General features: G+C 35.4%; 1 protein-coding gene across 2 annotated transcripts; it reads left to right on the forward strand.

Annotated features, from left to right (window-relative positions):
• The first annotated feature begins 2400 nt into the window (after positions 1-2400).
• Positions 2401-20346, forward strand: LOC142610437 (5'-3' exoribonuclease 3). 2 transcript variants are annotated; one of them, XM_075782250.1, is made up of 23 exons: positions 2401-2775; positions 4461-4563; positions 4661-4737; positions 6236-6427; positions 6559-6678; positions 6813-6875; positions 7148-7297; positions 7408-7572; positions 8924-9001; positions 9122-9208; positions 11238-11579; positions 11792-11887; positions 12060-12155; positions 12237-12307; positions 15571-15699; positions 15819-15895; positions 15991-16031; positions 16141-16215; positions 16345-16502; positions 17696-17812; positions 17907-17982; positions 19156-19235; positions 19371-20346. In XM_075782250.1, exons 1-23 carry the CDS (start codon positions 2572-2574, stop codon positions 20053-20055), a joined length of 3282 nt encoding a protein of 1093 aa, XP_075638365.1. In that variant the 5' UTR covers positions 2401-2571; the 3' UTR covers positions 20056-20346. The 2 variants fall into 2 exon arrangements, with proteins under 2 accessions (XP_075638365.1, XP_075638370.1); XM_075782255.1 differs by having other exon boundaries at positions 17708-17812.
• The last annotated feature ends 3757 nt before the right edge of the window (positions 20347-24103 follow it).

The following is a 24103-nucleotide window of genomic DNA, read 5'->3' on the forward strand; positions in this document are numbered from 1 at the left end:
TAAACTTCAATTTTCTTCTTATTATTACCCTTCTAACCAAGGAAGATTTTCTCAACATCCAATCTAACCCAATACAATTTCAATTACTCATCACATAGCAACAATCAAAATAATCAAAGAACACAACCAAAACAAAAATCACAACTAGATCACGAACCCAAACAAAGTTTCACCAATCAGTCCCCTCTCAAACTCTCCAAACACTGATCTCGATGCTTGTCTCGATACAAGTAAAACTTGGTGTGGTGGAATTCACACAAATTGATGAGAGAGAGAGAGAGAGAGAGAGAGAGAGAGAGGATAATGCATCGTTATCTAATCAAAAGGAGAAAGGTGTCTAGATTGGTGAAGGTGAATGTGCTGCTACCATGGTCCTCGTCATCAACTGCCACATTGTCCTCCGCACACCACCAAAGATGAGTTCCTGAGGGAGATGCTTCCTCTCTCACCTCCTCCACACACTGCAATGTTCTCCATACCTCGTCTTGAACCCATTCGTATTGTCATTAATAGTGGGACCATAAATCAAAATGACATCCTAACATTAAAGGAGTGAATCAAAATTTTGAAACGTCAAGGGACAAAATAAAAATGACCCCAAACTTTAAGGTTGTCTTATGGATTTTAGTCTTTTATATTTTATAAATTTAGATGCTTGATTTTGCAGATAATATAATTGATACAAGATTAGTATAATCAGAAAGATAACTAGCATGAAATTATATTGCATTCAAAGTTTAAAGATACTTAGTATCAAATTATAGTGTAATCAAAATAATACTTACACAAAATTACAATATAGTTAAAATCTAATATTCTATTAGACAATTTAAAATTTAATTTTAAGAGCATTCACACCAGCTCATGTAAAAACTTCTAAAATAAACATAACTACCAATTTTACACATTTTGAGCAAAAAAACACCCACATCAGTGGGTTTAAAAATGTCTAAAATTTTGCAAACCCATCCCCGAGCTATAGTAACCGTGTATATTAACACGGTCACTGTAGCTCGTTTATACCATTATTTTATCATTTTCGTTTGCTCCTTTTTCTCTCTCTCCTTTCCGTGCTCAACCAACCCAGCTAAAACTCAACTCCTCATCCTCTTCTTTTTCCTCAGATGCACACAAACACACCCATACATAAACACATCCACACAGAAAATCAACACAGACACTTGCTAAAATAAAAAAAAACATAAATACACAAACATAGATCGGCGCTTGATCGGAGCGTGGATCGGAGCGGTTGGAGCTTGGATCGGAGCTAGGGAGAGTAGATCGGAGCTCAGAGCAAGTGGATCAGAGTGTATCGGAGTGGATTGGAACTCGGATTGGTGCTCGGAGTGGATCGGAGCTCGGATCGGTGCTCGGAGCGACTGGATCGGAGCGTATCGGAGTGGATCGGTGCTCGGAGCAGATCGGGGCGGATCGGAGAGTTGCTCGGAGGGAGAGTTGATCTGGGTAGAGAGAGAGAGAGAGAGAGAGAGAGAGAGAGAGAGAGAGAGAGAGAGAAATTAATTAGAAATGAAGAGAGGCGCGTGTATAGGTAGTTAGAGAGAAATAATAAAAAAAGTGAGGAAATTATTATTTAATTAATAGATGTAGTAGAATAGATGAACTGATGTGGGTTATTTGTAAAAATGAATGTGTAAAATTTTAAAATGAGGTTTTTTGTGTAAAATAGACGGAATTTTTACACGAGCTGATGTGGTTGCTCTAATTATGATTGTATGTTCTAGTTAGCTAAACTGGTAAAATCTCTGATAGTTATATAAGAGATCTGAGATTCAATTCTTGCCTACACCAAAAACTGATTGGTGTCTTAGTTTGATGATAAGCAGGGGTTATTAGAACAAGAGTTTGGGCTTGTCCAATCTAAATCCATAAATTGTTTTTTTAGATACATAAAAGTGGATTGAGATTTAAGTTATTGCACCTCAGTTACCCTTGTTTCTCTCACAATTTTTTATTTTTTAACTTCTCAACTTTTTATTTCTTCAAATATTTTTTTCATTGTTATTTAATAATTAAGATTGAAAGTTATATATATATTTTCAACTCTCAAACAATGGCATGCAGGAGCTGGAAAGGCCCAATACCCCACAGCTTCTCTGCACACCTCACCCCTACCCCACAATACATAACCAAAAATATCAATATTATCCCTTAGTATCACACGGAGATATTTATTTATTTATTCTCAAAAAGTTAATCAAATCAAACCGACCTGCTTATACTAGATCTACCAAAAGACACAAACACCCCTACATTTCTCCCAAAATTCTCCGCCTTTTTATGAGCTACAAAAAGGGCATCATTGTCCCATCGACTAGTTTCGTGACCTAACGAAACAGAATTTGTTTTTACAAGTCCCACACTTAAACTCCAATAGCGGTTTCTTTTTTCGCATATTCTCTCTCTTTTGAGTGTTTTTTTGAAAGTCTCAATATTTTAGGGTTACGATTGTCTCTCTCGCTTTCTCGCTCTTTCTCGCCCACTCTGTTTGGGCCGCGGGAGATTTTTTTGTTTTGTTTTTCTGAGGCTGCGAGCTCCGAGTGATTTGCAATGGGAGTTCCGGCTTTCTATAGATGGTTAGCTGAGAAGTATCCGTTGGTGGTGAAGGATGTGGTCGAAGAAGAACCTGTTGAAATCGACGGCATCAAAATTCCGGTCGATACCAGTAAGCCAAACCCTAACGAACTGGAATTCGACAATCTCTACCTCGACATGAACGGGATCATTCACCCTTGTTTCCACCCCGAAGATAGGGTACGATTTCAATGCATAGATTTCCATTATCTTGCTCTGAATTTTTGGTGCTCTGCTATGTAATTAGGGTTTTGTATGAGCTTTAGGTGCTGTTACGGATAGCCTCGTGCTCAATGTTTTCGAATTGCATTGCGTTGCATTGCATTTGAGCTCCAGTTATTCTTAAAGTTTATCAATCGTATTAGATCATTTTGGATTGGTATTTGAAATTGTTGTAGTGATTATTTATTAACTACAATTAGGCTGTAATTGAATCGAAACAGTTTGGGCTCGTTTCGGAAAGCTTTCATTTATTTAGCAAACGAGTCAAGCTCATGCCTAAGGCTTGAATTTTTAAACAGGTCAGTCCCAAACATAATAATGTGCTCGAGAGTATGAGGCTCGATTAAAGTATATATATTTTTATATTTTTAATTGTATAAATGTTTAAAATATGCTTATATAGACTTGAGAATGGTTGCATAAGTATGTAAATAGGTTCATAGGATGTCAAATTGTTATTTGTAGTTTATTGATAATATAAATAGTCCATTTTGAAGTAGTGTTATATATAATTTTTTTAACAATACAAAGGTTAGTATATTTTGTTTCCTATATTAAAAAAAATATACAAGGTTGGTGAATCTAACATTTATAAGTTCATTAATAAAAATCATTCCATCAATTAACTCAAATTATATAATTTCAACAATAATTTAGTTATTAAATTATTAGCAAATATTTGTGAAGGGGCAAATAATTTTAGTCATAGTGTTTGCTATGGAAAAGAATAGGTTAATCAAGTAACTAGTGAACAAACTCGAGCTTGTTTGACCAGAAAATGAACCTAGCTTGGATTATGTTTGAAATAAAATTAAAAGAATAATCTTGAATTTCTAATATCCGACTTGATTTGTTTACAACCCGAACTACAATTAAGTGTAACAAATGGGTATTTTTTTTTGTCTTTAAAGTATGTTTAGTTTTTTCTAAGTAAACACACACACACACACACAGATATATATATATATATATATATATATATATATATATATATATGATAATTCAATTGTTACAACAAGTGGGGGAGGGGGATTCGAACCTTGCTTCTATTCATAATGGGGACTAGAAAACACTTTGAGCTACAAGGATCTTGGCACTAAGTCTAAACATAGTTGGTTGCATGTTTATGGTAAATATTCCCTGATGATGTCCTATTACTATTAATTGCCTTGGCTTAATTTGTTGACTAGATACTTGTTCTGTGATTTGATGCAATCCTGATGCTGTTTTGAAAGATATTTTTTTGGCTTGCTCTTGGGGCAGTCCAGCAGAAATATTAGATTTGTTATTTAATTGAGTAATATAAAGCGAGTTCAATGTGTTTGCAATACATGGTATGAAGTGATGGATCCATGTAAAGACATTTTGACAAAACCTAAGTTTTTCCATGCTAGAGATGTCCTCTAATCAGGTTATATTATCGCCATGGGAAAGATATATGAATTACTCTTTTGAGAGTTTGTTTGTTATCAAACAAGCCTAATGCTATATTGACTCAATAAATGCTAAATTTTGAGGCTTAAGGGCTTAATGCTCTGATAGGCTGTGACTTTGGAGATTGTGTTCTCAGACTCCATATCCTCATGTTCTTTCAAATTAATTTTTAATAATTATTTTTTTACCAAGTTATTTTATTTATGCAGCCTTCTCCAACAACTTTTGATGAGGTATTTCAGTGTATGTTTGACTACATTGATAGGCTTTTTGGGATGGTGCGGCCTCGAAAGCTGCTATACATGGCTATTGGTGAGTAGTAGGCCAAGTTTATTCATTGTTACCACAGAAGCCTATGAAATATTGTATGTGCTGTGTTTAATACTAATTATCTGGAAATGATTGGTAGATGGTGTTGCCCCAAGGGCTAAAATGAATCAACAACGGTCTAGGCGTTTTAGAGCAGCTAAAGATGCGGCAGATGCGGTATGTGCTTTTGTGTGTGCTAGGTTTGTCCTTGATGTGTGTGCATGTGAAGGGTTTTTTTTTGGATAAGATGTGAAGGGCGTCTTAAGTATACTGTTTTTCTAAGTCATTTGGCTCTTTTTTTTTTTTGATAAGTAAAAGTCATTTGGCTCTTCCTTATTATACAAATTGAATTTATTTACTAGAAGTACTTTTGAAAGAGAATATATATTACTTCTGAAATTTTCAATAGAAAGCAAATCCATTTGTTTCCTTTTGGCATTTTGAAATCTCACTTAATAGCTGATATCATAAGTATTTTTCTCATTAAATTTTTTTTGTTTGTAACATGTCCTTTAGCATGGAAACTACTTATAGACAGATTATTGATTTAGGCATTGAGAATAGTCAACAACTCTTCAAAGAATGCATGTGCTAGTATTAATAAGAATGGCATTCAAAATATCCACAAGGCCATAACCCAATGAAAACTTGCATGCGCATTTAGCTCGAACCAAATTTGTGCCTGCAAGAATCATTACCTTCATACCAAGATCGATGATGGGATTTGATACTAGTTTGTTGTGATAGCAGAAGTTTTGATACCAATTTATTGTGAAAAACATGCAAAACAAAATTTAACGTGGTATGGAAAACTCTATGCTTGCATCTTTTTATTTTTATTTTTTATTTTTTACTTTTTAATGATGTGGAACCTCACCAAGGCAGGGCCCTTTGGCCCCACCTCTGGGGAGTAAACTATGGATACATGACCTACTCGGCAGAACCATGTATCAGGTAATCCAAGGGAATTCCTAGTGGGGATGAACCCAAGATGTTTGGGTCTACAACACATCCTAGGCTGCACCTTAACGGGTAGGCAAACTTTATGCTTACATCTGTGGGAACACTTATTAAAAAAATCGAATATCAATGATAAGGATTACAACCACATCGGCGAACTCTCATAAACCTCACAATCTAAACTACCCTAATTCCCAATGCGTCCACGAGTGTTCTCACACTTAACACACTAGAAAAACTTTGTCTTTTAACTCTCTCATGCGCACTAAAGCTATACCACCAAAACCCTTTACAGTGCTGCCTACACGTAGTGATTTAATACCTATTTTAGGTGGACAAGGAATACCTTTCTTGGTGGATGAGGAACATAACAACACATCTTTGACAAGAAAAACAATTTTCCACACCATGCAAACTCAAATAAAAAAACCAAATCCTCTGAACTAATTTCCTTATGGGCTGGACTTACAACTTGTTATTTACTCTTTTGATCAATGGAGAATCCATGTCAATCATCCCCTAGGATTTTTGATCCTAGAAGTTCATACCTTATTCATTAATTTATTTTTATCCCAAGATATTCCTTTTTTCTTCATTCTATGTATAAGTTCTTTATGTGTTCTCCCTGGGCAGGTGGGAACCTTTTATTAAGAAGAGAAGCTCAAAAAAAAAAAAAAAGTTTCTAACTATTCATATTGATGCCGTTCTTCTGTAGGCAGCTGAAGAAGCACGGCTAAGGGAAGAGTTTGAGAAAGAGGGCAGAAAGCTTCCTCCTAAACAGGAGTCACAAATTTGTGATTCTAATGTTATTACACCTGGAACTGAATTTATGGCTGTTCTATCAATTGCACTACAGTACTATGTTCATCTCAGGTTGAACAATGACCCTGGTTGGGAAAATGTTAAGGTATTTTCCTTGCCATTCTCTGTTATCACCTTCTAATTTGCTTACTTTGTGGTTAGAATGTGGTACTCATATGTGTGTATGTGCTACAATGATCAAGGAGTGTGCTAACTGTACCTTTTGTGTGTGGCAAGGTCATCATCTCTGATGCCAATGTTCCTGGTGAAGGGGAACACAAGATTATGTCATATATTCGTCTTCAAAGAAACCTTCCTGGTTATGACCCAAATACACGTCATTGCTTGTATGGTTTGGTATACTTCTTCCTTGTGCACCTATAGTAGAGAAATTGGATCTTTCTAAATCTTTTGGCATTTGATTGATACACCTGTGCCTCAGCTGTTTTAGACTAACATTGGCTGCTCTATTAATTGATGCCACATGACAGGATGCAGATTTGATTATGTTGGCTTTGGCTACCCATGAAATTCATTTTTCAATCCTTCGAGAGGTTGGTATTACACAATTTACTTGCAATATTTATTTTAGTTAGAATGGGTAAATTATCTTATTGAAGAAAAAAGAGATTGGTGGAATCTTATTTTTCCTGGAAGCGTTCTATTCTTCTCTTTACTTGTTTGTATTCTTTTGCAAATGCTTATTCATTAGTATGAATGGGTATTATATGTATTAATGTTTGCAATACTTGTGATATAATGTGGTCTTATCAACATGTTTAGCAAAAGTTGGTGCTCCTTCTAAATGGTCTGTTTTCCATTTCAGGTTGTATTTACTCCCGGGCAACAAGACAAATGCTTCCTATGTGGTCAGATGGGTCATTTTGCTTCAGATTGTGAAGGGAAGGCAAAAAGAAAGGCTGGAGAGTTTGATGAGAAAGGTGACAGTGCTGTTGTGGCCAAAAAACCATTCCAGGTTGGATTTCATTCTTTGGAATTCCTTGGTGGTAAAGACAATTTGTGCAGCAAATATCGTTATCTTTTTTGGCTCTTATTTATATATCCCTATCTTTACCTTCCTGGCAGTTTCTCCACATTTGGACTCTTCGAGAGTATTTGGAGCATGAGATGACAATTCCCAACTGTCCATTCAAGATTGATTTTGAATGCATTGTGGATGATTTTATTTTCATGTGTTTCTTTGTTGGCAATGATTTCTTACCCCACATGCCCACTTTGGAGATTCGTGAGGTTTGTTAAACAATCAATTTCTTTTGGAGTAGATTACTTCTGAAACACGATTGCTTTGGTATTGCGATATTTTAAAGTATCATAATCGTAATTTTTTAAACACCCTCCTCCAAGAAGGAAAGCTTAAAAGTAGATGTTTGGTAATATAGGGAAGATGGCAATGTATGGATATAGTTTAGGTGGCATTTGGAGAAGTTGTAATTGGCCAAGTGTTTTTTTTGGTGGGGGGGGGGGATTTGTTAATTGTTTAATTGCCTATGCTGATGTCAATGCTATTGATTACATGAATATATTGGAGTTCATGGGTAAATTTCTGTTGGTTACTTGAGTAGTGCAATTATCTTGAGTTTAGACTTGGTTGAGATTTGAATTTAGGTTTTTGTTACAACATGCACAGGCTTTTCTTTAATAGGAATATTTGTCTGTCATTTCTAGGTGGTTAAAATGTTTGTTGAAAATCATAAACATTATGTGTTTACAAATTACAAAACTAACTGTGCTGTTTATAATCTACGAATACAAAATTGCTTGTTACTTATAAAAAAACCCACCATTAGAAACTAACATCATTCTGATCTGTATCATCGGCAGTTGTACATTACATTTAATTATAAATTTATTAGCATCTACTCAATGAGCTCTAGCTCAAATGCCACTTCCTCCCCTCGTAAGAGCAAGGTGGAGGGTAAGGTCATAGGCTCAAGACTCATTTGGTGTGTACCTTACCAATAAAGAAAATCAGCACCTATGTTTCTAACATGTACACAAACAAATTTTGGGGAGTAAATGCTTGCTATGTATATTTAGTTTATTAATAGAGAACTAATCAGACTTGTAATCATTCAAATGTTATTTGACATTTTGGCTTTGATAATTTAACCTTTTGAAGTAAAGGTAGATATGCACCAAAAGAAGGAAGGCAAGAATGAAAGATTTTCGTTTATAATCTAAAATTGAGTGGCTTGGGGCTTGAAAAGGAATATGGAAGATAGAAATTTTGACGTAGAAATTTGTTATTGATTCTGTTGTTATTTTAAACATAAACTTCATCACTAGAGATTATTGAATGATGATGTAGCATATTCAACGGCAAGGATGTTCACAAGAGAAATTTGTATACCATGTGATTGATAATTAACTATTATCATGTCATTTTCATTAGTATCTTGCATTAAAATATATAAATTGGTGTTCTTTAGGCATTTGTATTTTCCATTATTATGTCATTTTCATTATTGCAAATCACAAGAAGATAATGTAAATAAACTTGCAAGCTAGCTGTGATTTGAATTTCCTTTTTGGCTTTTCTTCAATTTACCCAATGAAATCCTCTACCCTCTTAATTTTCTAGGGTGCTATTAACTTGCTGATAGCTATATACAAGAAGGAATTGAGGGCAATGGGTGGGTATTTGACCAATGGAAGCAAGGTATTTTTATTAATTTCTGGAGTGTTGTTGCTTCTAGAAGCTGTCTCAGTTGCCCAGTTGCTTTTCTTTTTAATCTTCTTTAGGGGTTATGTATCATTCTTGACTTGTTTTATTTCACAGCCAAATTTGAGCAGGGTGGAACATTTTATTCAAGCTGTAGGATCTTTTGAAGATAAGATATTTCAGAAGAGAGCTCGAATACATCAGGTTTGCTCTGTTCTTAGATTGACATGGTTCTCTTCAACTTAATAAATAATAATTTCATTGATGAGGGTTGAAATAATTATAGAGATGGTCCCATTTATCATCTGCAGCTTGCTGAAGACACCCCTCACTCTTCTTGCTGTCACCTTAAAAAATTATTTTGTTATGTGGGGGAAAAAGTACATAAACTTTACTTTTAACAGTTTCATGAGCATATGTGGGGGAAATAATAAAGTGAACCAGAATTAAGCAGTCAATGGATTCTCGAACCTTTCAAGTAATATTTGACTGTCAACAAGTCAGCTGCAGTTTTCTAATATCTGTATTTAAACTTATAAAAGTTTTCTCCCTTGGTGGCCTTGCGAAGTGTTGAACCTTCTGTAAAATCTTTTTCAAAGGCAGTAGGGAGAGTGGTTATCAAAAAAGGTGGTAGGGTAAGTGGTTATCAAAAATGGTGGTAGGGAAAGTGGTAGTCCAATCACCAATGCAGAAATCCTGTTTTTATTCTGCTTGCAAATGGGAGGAAACTCTAGAATATCTGGATGGGTAGTGTAAGGAAGTTATGGGGAAAATGGAGAAATAATTTTTTAAATTACATAATTGGAGGATTTCGATCATGGGAGCAATTTTCATGTCATCTTTACTTTCTATGATTTTTCTTTATTGGTAAGTTACAAACTATCCCAATAGGTCTTGAATCCACAACACCACCCTCCACTTAAAACTTATAAAGGAAGGAGGTGCTAGTTGAGTTAGATCTCCTTGACTCTAGGCTTTTAGAGTCTGGTCAACTGGGAGTCAAAAGGGGTAGACGGTTTAAAGCAACATGAGTAGAAGTAATGAAGAATGATATAATAAATGGAGACGAAAGAGGGTATGACCTTAGGTAGGATAGAACGGATGAAAAGATACATGTGATTGATCCCAATTATTTTTAAAAAAACCCATGGGATTAAGGTTTAGTTTGGAGAGCCAAGAGTCTTGTAGCTCAGTGGGGTTGCCTGCTCTCTGTTATGAGGAGGACTAAGGTTTGAATCCCCCCTCCTATTGTTGTAACTAGTGAATAATTTAAATAAGTTTTTGTGGAGAGAGAGAGAGAGAGAGAGAGAGAGAGAGAGAGAGAGAAATTCAATACCAATCAAGTTGCTAGAAAATTCTAGACAGCAGTTTTGTTTAGGAATTAAAATATGGTTTGATGAGTTATTTGGTAGAGAAAGCATGTTGGGTCATAGGGTTTTGATAGAGGAAGGACTTGATTTGTAAGAAAGATAGAAGCTTGTAGTATTCAAGGGCTGTATACTCGTTAATAGCATGAGAAAGTGAAGAAGGAAAGAGGTAAGAAAGAAGAAAGATCAAACTCGGGTACACATGCCTTTTACTACAAATACTCAATTTTATTATTTAACTCCTTCCATTCTTTGAGAACATTTGGCACAAGGACTCTTCCTTGTACTGGTAGCATATTACTCCAAATTTGAGTAGTAAATTAAAACCTAATAAACTAATTTAAACTAACTTGTCATGTCAATAAACATAAGATACATGGATTATTTTAGAAAAATTCTGGACTCAGCTAAACTTCCAAAATACCCTTTGATTTGTTGGAGTTGCAGTAAATACAGTCCTGCCTGGAATGCAAAACCAACTATAACTTGTAATTTTTTTTTATGAAAACTATAACTTGTAATATAAATAGCCGAAATTAAATCCACTGTAGCCCCAGAATACTTGTAACTAGACCTTTAAAACCATACAACTTTGCTTCAATTGGATAAAATAAATCTTGAATGGACAAAATTCTGAAGTAGAAAAAAATTAGTCTTCCATAGCTGCATCAGGTGATCATCAGTATATCAGGTTTGTATTATTGTTCATACTACTTGCAGTTAAAAGTAGTGATTATCTAAGCTTATAGTTTGTCTGAATATTATCAGATCTAGCATTATGTTATGGGGCTGTCATTGGTTGTTGCTATATGTTATTCCTGTAAACTTAAATCATGATTATCTTTTATTCTGTATTCCTTTTTCAGCGGCAGTCTGATAGAATAAAGCGTGACAAGGCACAGGCCAGGAGACGAGATGACCTCGAGCCTCAAGTTCAACCTGAGTCTCTAGTTCCAGTTGCTCGGTTCCATGGTTCTCGTCTTGCTTCTGGTCCTTCACCTTCACCTTTTCAACAACCTGGCTTTAATCACCATTCAGAGGGCTCAATGTCCGTTAGAAAAGATTACCCACTTGGACAAGCCACAGCAGGATTGTCAGGGCTTGAAATTAAAAGGAAACAGTCTCGGCCCAATAAAGTTGCACGTTACTCTTCAGGGGCTACTATTGGTGCTGCTATTGTTGAAGCTGAAAATAACCTTGAAATAGATGTACGTTTTCCTGCTTCAGGCGAGGCTCTTTAATGTAATTCTGACTCCATCACCCATTCTTTAGTACTTTCTGTGGGCTTGGGTATGAGCCTTGCTGGCGTGGAGTTATGATTGCATCTATTTTCTGTCGTTTATCTGTAATCGTTGTTGTTATTGTATGATGTTAAAGTGATGCTCATTGAGCCATCATCTTTGTTGTTTTTGGTTTCCAGGTAAATGAAAACAAAGAAGAATTAAAAGTGAAGCTTAAGGAGATACTTCGTGAGAAGTCTGATGCTTTTAACTCAAAAAATCCAGAAGAAGACAAGGTTTGATGACAGTTTACCTCTGCATATTGATTAGGTTTAAAAGTTTGTTACCAATAAGCTCTAGCTGAGATGGCCCTTCTTCCATGAGAAAAGGTGGAGGACGAGGACGTCATACAAGGCTCAATTAGCTATACTTTTTGTGTTGTTTACCAATATTATGTTGTTTAATTAGGTCAAATTGGGATCACCAGGGTGGAAAGAAAGATATTACGAGGAAAAGTTTTCTGTAAGAACGCCTGAGGAGCTTGAAGCAATACGAAGAGATGTGGTAAGTAAAATGAGTTCAATTATATTGGTACTTGTATTTGGTAAATAACTGTAGGTTTATATTGGCTTCTCTATTGGGTAGGTCTTGAGCTACACAGAGGGCTTATGTTGGGTTATGCACTATTATTACGAAGGGGTTTGTTCTTGGCAGTGGTTAGTTTTTTTTTCTTCTCTTGTTCTTCAAAGTAATGTACTTAATTTTAAGGTTTTGTATTTTGTTAGTTTTTTTTTTTTATTGTTCATTTCCCAAAGTTTGTTGTGGTGCATTTCTCCCTCTTTGCCCAATTCCTTGCATGCACCTGCTAGTGTAAATTATTAAAATTAGTGGTTGCAGTTTCCCATTCATCAATTTTCGGTGATTTCGTTAATCACTTGCACCTTTTCCCAGCTTCTGACTTATCTCTCCCCTTCCCCCCCAAACCAAAAATAAAAAAATAAAAAAATTGTTTCATGTGAGGTATTGTTTTGGGATTGGAAAGGGTGAAGAGAGAGAAGGGGTGGGGGAACTTATTCAATAACTTACATAGCTCCTCTGTTTTTTGAGGAAGGGTAGTTGGTCTCTGTAAGTTTTGAAATGGCTTACACATCTTGAGGTAGAGGATGGAAAACTGCTCAGTTAAGAAAGGGGGATGGAGAACTTACAAGAGAAAAGGGTGGGCTGATTGCCATTTTCGTCTGTTCTGTAGGGAAGAAATCTCAGCAGAAATAAAGAGGGTTGGGGGAGTATTTTTTTTCTCTGGGCCCGCAAACTTTTATCATTTTGAGAGAAAACAGAGGAGAAAGCTTCCTGACATAGAACAAATTGGGACATGTCTAGGTCTGCATGTATTGGGTTTAGTGTTAGGAGATTTTTTGGATCTTGGGTTTGGAATTGTTGGAGAAAGGGTTATAGGTTTGTGTTAAGAATTAAAAGGTGGTTTGATGAGTTAGAAGAAAGTACGTGGGCTTTTAGGTTTTTGGAAGACAAATGAAAGGGCTTTTATTTGGGCTTGTAAGGAAGAAGTAGAAGAGAAAATTTTATGGTGTTTAGTGGTTGTTTGAATAGTGTCTGTGAACAATACCACATGGAAGAGAATACGAAAAGACAGAAGAGAAAGGGTGAAAACAACACATGATGCCCAACATGTGTCGATGCTCAAAACACTCAATATTTTATTAATAAACTTCATCCCTTCAAGTACGTTGGGCAAATATATATATAAGGGCTTATTCTTGTATAGTAGGATTAGGACTTCTAGTTTGACTAGTAAAAATAAAAAGGTAATTTAAAAAAAAAAAAACTTGAGCTCAAAGATAATAAAAGATAAGATATATAGGATCTCCTATAAAATACCCTTAATTTGCTGGGATTACTGAAACTGCAATTTCGCCCCTAAATGCAAAATTGGCCATAACTTAATGAACACAAATTTGTTAACTTTAAAACCACTACTTTTATTTCAATTGAATTTCACTTGTGCTCCATAAAATTAGTCTTGAATCAGGGTTGGTAAAAGCGCCAGAAGATACGAAGCACACATTCTTAAAAAAAGAAGTCATAAATTTGAAAATAATTATTAATGGGCAACACAACAAACTAGTGATAAAAAAATCATATAAATTGAATTAAAACATTATATAAAATTCATAAACATTTATGTAAGCTCCTCCTTTTGCAACTTATGTGTAAAATTGCAAGTCAAGTCATTTTTATTTTTGGATTAGCTAGATGTGAGTACTTCCGACAATATCCTTTCTTGAATCTCCTCCAACCATAATGTGCTATGACTAATTACTAATATTAGTTAATAATTTAATCACTTAATAAGTCCCTGTTTTCCTCTCTAGGGGTGGGTCCAAAGGGCCCTGCCTTGGTGAGGTTCCACAGCATCAAGTTTTAATCACTTAATAAGTATAAGAAAATAAGATTTAGTCAATATAAGATCAATAGTGGATTGTGGTTCCAAATGTGTTTAACCGCACACCATAAATTGAATTTTATGTACCAAATCATTGGTTTATATCAATAGTGTTATGATCCTAGGGTTACACTTTAGTTTAGTTTAGTTTAGTTTTTTTGAAAAATATAAAAAAGCATTCCTTTGAATGCGCCTCGTGAGGTGAAAAGTACTGGAGCTTTGCTCTTGTCGCACTTTTACCAACATAGTCTTGAATAGATGAATTTGTGAAATAGTAACAAATTAATCCTCCATGGCTCATCACTTCCCCTACTAGAACATGAAGGCAAATTTTCGATTTTGTCCCATGCCTCTCTAATGTGTTTATAAGGCATGATTTCAACTCATTCAAATCTTTATTTTTTTATGTAAAATAGATGGCTAGAGAAAATAAAATAAAATAATAAATGTGATATGTTTATGTGGCCGATCCAATCTAATGTGTCGAGGATCCATAGCCAACCCCTAATTTTATTTTATTTTTGATAAGTAATATTACTTCATTGAATAAAGAAAACAATATAGGAAACCAAAGCACACAGGCAGTGTACTAAGGAAACAGCAAAAACTATAAAGCAAAGAAACTACAACTTTCTAACAAATATTTCAAAGAATTAAAAGTAAAAACACCCGAAGCATTTGTTCACTTTGGCAAAGTTTGGAGGAAAAACTTCATATCATGAATTGATCCCTCACATCCTTCAAAAGTACGAGCATTCCTCCCCTGCCAAATACCCCTCATAATACAATGAGGAATCATATTCCAAATCACCAAAGACTTACATTTATACGACCAGCTAGCTAGAAGATGCACAACATGGCATGGCATAACCCAGTGAACCACAAATAAAGAAAATACTATATTCCACAACTCTCTAGCTACATGGCAATGTAACAGTAAATGATCAACGGACTCCCCATCCTAGCACATGCATCACCAATTTAACACAAATTTTGGTACTAAGGCTTTGTTGTTGTTGATACGTTCACTTTTATATGGTGTTATCATAACTAACTTAGCTAATTACAATTTTCCTTGTATAATAAGGGAAAGATTACTTCTTATGTAATAAGTGTGTAATTGTAATAAGGTAAAGAAGTAAATTCATACGAACTATTTTTTTCATCCTCCCAACTAAACTATAAAAAGTTATATTAACTTTCTATCCTCTCTACCATACAAGTACGAAGGAAAACAAAGAAAATATTCTTTACTTCCATTTTCCACTCTTGTCATATTGTCCTTCCCTCCCAACCAAACAGATCCCAAGTCTTTTTACAGCTGCAGGATCCTTTCTTCTTTTCTGGTGTCAATGATCTTTCTGGTCAATTTGTTATTTCTATTTAATACATGTTCACATCTTCAGATCATTAGTGTCTATTGTACATGAAGTAGTCTATTTTTTAGTAAGTTTATCTTTACTTATAAAAAAAACATTTTTGGATCATTACTGTGACACTGAAGAATATTTATTGTAGGTTTTATCCTTATCATTATGCACCCTTTGCTTCTGATCTCAAGGATCTCGGTGATCTGAATATAAGCTTTGAGCTTGGTACTCCCTTCAAACCGTTCAATCAGCTTTTGGGAGTATTCCCTGCTGCAAGGTTTAGTGGCCACTATTTCTTCTCATTTTCATTTTTTATAAAATATTCCATCTACTAAAGAACTAATTATGATCCACTTGCATTTATCCAAAAAAAAAAAAAAAATGATCCACTTGCAGTTCCCATGCACTTCCTGAGCATTACAGGAAGTTGATGACTGATCCAAATTCACCTATTATTGACTTTTACCCAGCTGGTATGCTTTTTTCCTAATGGTGGCCTGAAACTTGTTTCTCTTTGAATTTATGTAGTAAAATTTGCTTACCCTTAACCCTTTGTTTTGTTTGCCAGATTTTGAAGTGGATATGAACGGCAAACGATTTGCCTGGCAGGTGGGGTTTATGTTCTGGTCTCTATTTTTGTATCTTAGACATCATGATGATATAGGCAGCAATCACTATGTGTGTGTGTGTTTTAACACCTCTACTTGCTTTTTTTAAGGGCATCGCAAAATTGCCGTTCATTGATGAAGCTCGCCTTCTTGCGGAGGTCCAGAAAATTGAACATACGTTGACGGTATGCTGTTTGTCATTAACCAGCTTGATATTCTGCACTTACTAGATTGTCTCTGTTATCTCGTCTTTTTTACATTTCTTTGCTAGATACAACACATTTTTATATTGAGTTCTACAATTTCTTTTACAGGAGGAGGAGGTACGGAGAAACAGCATGATGTTTGACATGCTTTTCGTGAAATCGTCTCATCCTCTCTCTGTATGCATAAGTATTCTTGATGAGAAGTGTAAACGGTTAACAGACAAAGAACGGGTTGAGGTCAAAGAGAGAATCGAGCCTGAGAAAAGGTTTGTAGTTGTTTCCAAATGTTGCTATTTTTTTTTCTTTTCCTTTTCAAGATTCAAGGAATGAATGAACTTATGCATTCTATGTGAGGATTCTTCTAATCTGACATTTAATGCACATGTTGTATGCTAAATTTGATTCACACTTATTATATGCCTGACATTTAATGAATACTATTGTCATTTTTTGTGTACTACATTTTGATGCCATTCTGGTTCAAGTTTCCCAAGTATTTAGAATTAGTAAGATAATTAAGATGTTCTCTTAAGAAAAAAAATGGGGAGAAGAGATCTAGCAATGACTTTTTTGGAGGCCATCTTTTTTATTTATTTTTTATTTTTTATTTTCATGCCAATTTTTAATGTTTGCTTTTGGTGGGCCTTTGTTTTGCTTGTTCTGTTAAGTTTCATATTTTTCCCTTCAAGATTTGTGACAAGTTATCATCAATTTTCTGCCTTATAAATGTTTATCATTTATAAATACATTTGGCATCTAGTTGTGATCATCTTTCTTCTGTTCTATAAAATCTTATGTTTCTAGGTTAAATTTGTACTTCATACTGAATACAGAATAATCTTACTGTGCCTGGTCTTGAGTTTGTTCTGCAATATTCCATGCTATTATAATAAGGCGGTCTGTATCTTATAAGTCAGTATGTTCTTACATCTAACTGAAAGTACTGGTACCAGTGACACAAGATTTTGCTCTGCTTAGCCATAATATGACCTGCATAGCTTTTGCTATAGCTTTTCATGTCGACCTCTCGTCTTCTTCCTCTTTTTTTTTTTTTTTTGTAAACTTTTGGTAATTTATTTAGAGTGAATGATTCCTGAGTTAAGGAATCTCTGTTCCCTTGGCCTCTGCAGGGCAAAAATAAAGATATGAGTTTGTTTACCTTGTACAGATAAATTTGTCACCTTGGTGGTGTTAGCATCCTTTTCTGACTATTTAATTAAAGTTCTGGCATTAATTGATTATTGTGATTTTATTTCATTTTATATCATCATAAGAGTTATGTAGTCTAGTCATAAGTCTGTTTGTGTCCTTGGCTGTGTCACTGCCTGTTTCTTGATTTATGATGGAAATATTTGAAATGCCTTGTCAGCTGTTCGCTTTAGCTTGTAGGTCATGTGGATTTTTTCCACGCTCACTTAAAATTAAGTTTATGGTTGGACTATTTTCTGATTTTATTTAGGGCTAAATGCAGTGGTGGGATGAATGGTTATTTATCCCCATGTGGTGGAGAACCTCGACCACCTATTTTCAGGTCTCCTGTCACAGGAATGGAAGATGTTATTGACAACCAAGTCATGTAAGTTTTTGAGACTGTTGTTCAATTGAATGAACCATAAATCTAGCACCTGTTCTCCTCACTTCGCATTTCTTCTTCACTCCCTCTTGTTCAGATGTGCTATATACAGACTCCCAGATATGCATGAACATATTGCTCGACCGCCTGTGGGGGTTAAATTCCCAAAGAAGGTATGTAGTTACTACTTATTTGTGAGGTCTTGTTGCTTGTCAAAGTTTTGCTCCTTTATGACCTGTTTGGATGTTTAAAAAAGGAGGGGGAGTAGAGTAGAGGGAAGGGGAGTAATTCAATTACCTTGTTTGAGAGTTTTTTAAGGAATGAGGGGGAGGGGTTTGAAGGGGTTTCAACTACCTCCAACCCCCTCATTTTTAATTCCCCCAAATTGGAGAGATTTGGAGGGAGAGTAGAGCACATAAAATTATTGATAAAGTAAATTACCTAATTTACTCTTATTATATTTATAAAATTACAATGTTAAAAACAAGGTGAAGGGTTAATTACTCCCTTCCCCCTTACTAATTATAAAAACATCCAAACAAGGTGGAGGGTAATCATTCTCCTCTACTCTCCTCTCCACTACTCCCCTCCCCTCTACTCTCCTCCCTCTCTAAACTCCCAAACAGGCCATTAGTGTTTTATTTCTCTTTTCCTGAATTTTGTATGGCAGTATCTAATTTTGGTGTGGAGAGTATCTAATTTTGGTATATAATTCCTTTTCAGTAAATAATTTGAATAAAATGAAGTCCTAAATAATGAATTGTTGAGTTATTCAAATAATAAACAACCATGTTATTGTTCTCTCAGAGTTGTAACTTATTGTACATTATTCTTGTTATTCCATACATATTGCTAGTGAAATGGAAGGTAGTGATGTTGGTTTGATGTAATTATTTTGTTTCTATGCCCTTTCAACTACTGATCAAGGACATTCAGCAAGTGGATGCAAAATTCAAACGTTTTGGTGATAGGTGTCTTACCCTTCGAGTTTCTCAATGTTTTCAGTGTATGAACATCCACAGTCTACAAGTGTGCTTGCTACCATTCAAGCCTTGATCATAATGTTTAGATATGATCTTAGGATAATGCTTTCAATCAACCATATTTACAGTGTCTATATATATATATATATGTTCCTTAAAATGGTTATCACATCCAATGCGTATCTCATTCATTGATTCTTATGATTTCTACTTTTTGATATTTTAGATTCTAATATAACAATTAAAATAAAAGCTGGTATTTTTGATGGCCAAGTGTGGTGTGGTGTGGTGTGGTGTGGCTTTTTAAGCGTGGTGGTTTTTCTGTGTATTACATCAACTCACGTGAAGTTCCTTGTCTTACAGATTGTGAATTTGGGGGATTTAAAACCTGAACCTGTTTTGTGGCATGAAGATTCTGGAAGGAAGCCATGGGAGAATGGAAGGTATGCCTTGATTGTAAATCATTTTCATTGAAATGCCTATGCATAACCTTTAAACCTATGGGAAATTCCGTGTCTTCAGATGCAAATATCTTTTATCAGTATATTTGACCATTGTGGGTTTCGCTTGGTTTTCAGGCAAGCCCCCTCAGGAGCCATTTCTGGTCAACATCTTGGGGAAGCAGCTCATCGACTGGTTGTTAATAGCTTACAAGTGAATGTAGATCGAAATGGTTATGGCAATCGGATGCATGCCCCACCACACTCTTACCCCGTGCCTCCATATAGACCGCACTTGCCTTCCTACCAAAATAATCAGAGGCCGCCACCAAGATCAGGTCACCATCCTCGAGGCCTCCCTCAATATTCAAATTCCATTGGTCGGGGTAATTATGATGATGGGTATAAACCACCGTATGTTTCATCAGCACTCCACGAACCAAACAATAGGCCTCAACCTCAAAACTATGAAAGAAATAACCGATCAGTTACCCACAATAGTGGGGAGCATTCCAGGAATATATACTACCCCCCATCAGGAGGTAGCCAGATTGCCGTACCCATGTTTGCTGGAGTACCGTTGGCACAAACTCCAAATGGAGTCCGTGCTCATCCTTATCAAGCTGGTTACAACAGTTTTCAGAACTACCAACCACCTGGAGCTTCTAGTCAGCAACACTGGATAAATGGTGCTCCAACAGCCAACCACAGCTTCCCTAGGGGATACAGTCGTCCTCAACAATCAGGTAACCAATACTCTGTATTAGACAAAAGAGGAAATAAGAGGCCACAACCTCCGCCGCCAGGGTATGGGCGCAAGTAGAGTTGATTGCTGCTTGTCACCTCATCCTGGCCTTGACAATAAAAATGTTGTACAATAGTCAGTTCTTTCATTTGGGTTGTATCATGAAATTATTTTTCATTTATCTAGGAGGCTTAATCTTGGTTAGGCTTTTTCATATGTTTTTTGTATTTATTGTATTCTCAAAGGAAAAAAATCTCAATGAATTACGCTGGAGTATACATGTATTCTTGTATCGTAGAATAATATAACCATTGAGGTTAAGGTTCCATTGTTTGCACCACCTTTCTTTTTTATTGAGAGTGCTTTGTGTCTTTCTGTGCCACTCTTAGCTGGGCAGAATGATTAGTGATTTAGACTTTAGAATTAGAGGGGCGTTGGACAATATTGGTTGGACAATTTGATCCTTTGTTTTTTCTGTGAGGTTATCGCGATTCGTATTTGACAAATTCATGTTATTGCCAAAAATGACTCGTGAAAGCTATCATGCCGAATAAATGGCAATGGCAAATTTACTTTATGATGTTAATCTTGTACAAACGCTACTGCCAATTTGAGTAAATACCAGGACTGGAGAAGCAAAAATGTGGTGCCAAAAAAAAAAAAAGCTCGGAAACATCGTGACTCTTGTAGCTGAAGAAACCAGATTCTGAATGACGCATTTCGTTAGTGCACAACTTGCTGTAAATGCTAGACTCGTAGACGCTAAAGCCAACTGAGAACTAGTGTGAGACAAGTGGGAGAGGGATATTCATTAAATCCACTAGTTCCCATTAGACACAGCCCATTATAGCTGCAACAGCATCCATCATGTCCAATATTCGACTGAACATTGTTCAGATAGGTTATAATAGATTAATAATAATACATAAAAGCATCAAAGATGCCCTGACATTAGTTGCAATATCAAGTACTGCATATAGGAACAATGCGTCCATGTAAATTGAGTCTGTTATTGCATACAAATTCTGCTACTAATGTTGGACGTTTATCAACTTTGCCAACACATAATCCAACTCCAGATTCCAAATCCCCAATATATTGAAAAGTAAAATTCGGACCTTAGGGCACACATTAAACCATCTATTTTTGGAAACATTTTTTCGGGAATTGAAAAAGCTGTCAATACTTTTTCAATTTTCGAGAAAATATTTTAAAAAATAATTAATTATTGTGTGCCCTTAGGGCACACATAAACAAAATCCTTCATATAATATACACCCTGGAATTAGGAAATGGTACGTTCTTCTTTCGTACCAAAAATAGGGGAAACATGCAGTTGATGAGACCCAAAAATAGGTTTGATGTTTCATTCTCCTTTATTCTATCGGTCTCTCTATATTGTATATGTAGCATATAATTAATGCAAGTTGTATGATGATCTATGATCGAAAAAGAAAATGATACTAGCAGTGGTTTCATGATTTTATTTTTGAAAGGGGAAAACTTGGTCTATTCCTGTGTGAGAATGTACATAATTGCTTAGAATCTTTGGTGTCGCGTCCCATGATATAATCTAAACCCGGTGGACCAGATTGTAAGCTTTGTAACCACAAGTTTCATCTAAGGTCGACAAATGTGCACGCGGTAAGTGCACTGTTTTTGACAACCTGAAAAAGGCAACCCATTAGTGTTTAGAAAAATCTTAGTTAATAGTTATTGCTACCTGATACCATTATTTAAGATAGATTGACTCTAAGTTAAAAGACTTATTTGAGGTTTTGGTGATGGGCGGCAAAAAGAGAAAGAATGTTGCTTTACTTTTTCTTTGATTGGTTGGAAGCAAAATGAGTTTGGACTTTGGAGAGTACAAGAGATGATGGCAAAGAAAGAATTGATTTTGGTCCAATCAACCACACGAATGCAGCACAATCACAGCTTGGAATGGTCGGGTGGTGGGAAATTTGGGGGCCGACATTATCTGAGTCCTTGGAAATTGGAAACTCTCTCTCTCTCTCTCTCTCTCTCTCTCTCTCTCTCTCATTTATCAAATAAGATTTCTGTTTATTTAATAAGGAATAGGTGGCCTACAACGCTTGGCTAAATTCTTGGAAATTTCTTCCAATCTGGTTGTTCAGATCAGACTCTCCCACCGTCTTCAAGTTGTCACTATTGCACTCCCTAAAACTATGATTAAGTTAACTGATTAGGTAGAAAGGTATAATATCATGGAGAAATCGTATTGGTCAGTGATTAAGCAATAAGTGCAAGCAACAGGAACTTCAAGGCCAAGCTGGGCATGACATGCAATTTTAACGTACGTAGTCACGTGGGACAGGAGGTATTTGAAAAATTAGATTGAGATTCTGAGAGTGATTCACAAACAAGTTGAACGGTTTCTTAATAGGCACAGTTGCTCGATTGGTGGAACATTCTATCTAAAGTCTTAACGTTAACAGATTAAACCCCCCAATTAATTTTCCAAAATATATTTGTTGTGAGATTTGGATTTGATAGTGGGAATCGCATTTGTTAAGATTGCGTTGAGCCTTTGAGCACAGATTAATCAGCAGTAATAATAAACTATGCCAATCATCCTATATATTGGTTTCAACTATTTGATTCATAACCATTACCTTATGATGCATGTCATTGGTTCGGTTAACATGGGGCCAACCAATTAAGGCTTTTAATTATATAAAATCTCCATAAATGTTGCTAGAAGGGTTTGATAAGGATAATTTCGAGTAAATAAATCTTAGGGGAGTTTGAAGGAATTATAAAAAAGTGGAAACTCATAGAAAATGATCGATGGCTAATGAAGTCAGCTATGACGCATGCTAGTGAATGGCACGTGCGGTGTAGCAGCTAGGCATGCACCAAACCCCACCTTATGATGCTATTAAAAATTATAACATTACAAAGATTTTTTAATTGCATTATGAGTTATATGGTATGATTGCGCATTAATTAACATATAGGCATATAGCCCAAGAAGGTCAAATTAAGTAGAGTTAATATAAAGTTAGCGTTGTAGCAACAATCATTTTAGTATTTTTTTTTTTGAGACAAGATAGAATTTTTATTCTAACTTAATCTAAGTATATATGTATGTGAAGCTCTCTTCTGGAAACTTGAATTCTGGCCTTTACTCCCACACCCCATAAACACTTATACTTGTGGAGTAACCACCGCACCAAAGGTGCATGGTGATAACAATCATTTTAGTTTTAGAGCTAAAGATATTGGATTTTTTTTTTCTTCTTTTATTATCACCATCATTACTATTAATCTAGCTAGAGCCAATCATCCTTGTTTCACTTCCTAATTCCCATCATTTCCTAATAAGGTAAAGTCCAAAAGATGCATTAATACGTCAAGATCCATAATGCAAATGTAGTTAGTAGTAGTGTCAAATCATCAAAGAAAAATAAGTTAGTACTAATGTCCATACTCTTGACTCCATCCGTCGGCTCCAATGATTACAAAGTTAATGATAAGCTTCACTTTAATATAAAAGTAGATTGGATCATTGAAGCAGTCAGGAAAATTCTAGGACAAAGAGTTCTCAAAGTAAACTGAATAAAATTTTGAGTTCCTAAACTAAATCTATGAAGCACCTATCATAAACTTTGCCACGAATATGAGAGCAACATAGGTGATTACAAAAGAGATAGGTATTTCCTTTGCAAAGTTTTTAACACATTTTATATGTAATCTTCTATGTCAAATATTTGGGGTATAAATTTCTATTACAAAAGAGATCCAAGCTAATATAGCAATTGAATCGTTAAAATTATGTACGCATCACATAGACCCCACTCGATGAAAGTGAAAGTACGTAACGATGTCATTTCAATTTCATTATAACGAAATGGCCTGGTAACTAAACTTGTAGGTAGGTACTTAGGAGTTAGGACCACGCCATTCTTTATTTCAATTCTAGTTCTCAACATTGTTAAAAAGATCCAAAAGCAAAGCGACGTAGCCACGTTTACCAAGTCATAGAAATCGACCATGGACAATTGTATATCATAGCATTTTGGGGAGAGAGATCTGACTTGCCAACCAAAAGAGAGCCCCATGATACGGATTATGACACGAAAAGGTCATACAAATTGCCAAAAAT

This window comes from Castanea sativa, chromosome 1 (genome assembly GCF_040712315.1).
Source record: "Castanea sativa cultivar Marrone di Chiusa Pesio chromosome 1, ASM4071231v1".
NCBI lineage: Eukaryota > Viridiplantae > Streptophyta > Magnoliopsida > Fagales > Fagaceae > Castanea > Castanea sativa.

What these genes read in the sequence shown, in the direction of transcription:
- LOC142610437 (XM_075782250.1), top strand. Translation starts at nt 2,572, where the DNA reads ATGGGAGTTCCGGCTTTCTATAGATGGTTAGCTGAGAAGTATCCGTTG. An exon ending in GTTTCCACCCCGAAGATAGG is followed by an intron (nt 2,776 to 4,460) that starts GTACGATTTCAA and finishes TTATTTATGCAG; the next exon opens with CCTTCTCCAACAACTTTTGA. An exon ending in AAGCCATGGGAGAATGGAAG is followed by an intron (nt 19,236 to 19,370) that starts GTATGCCTTGAT and finishes CTTGGTTTTCAG; the next exon opens with GCAAGCCCCCTCAGGAGCCA.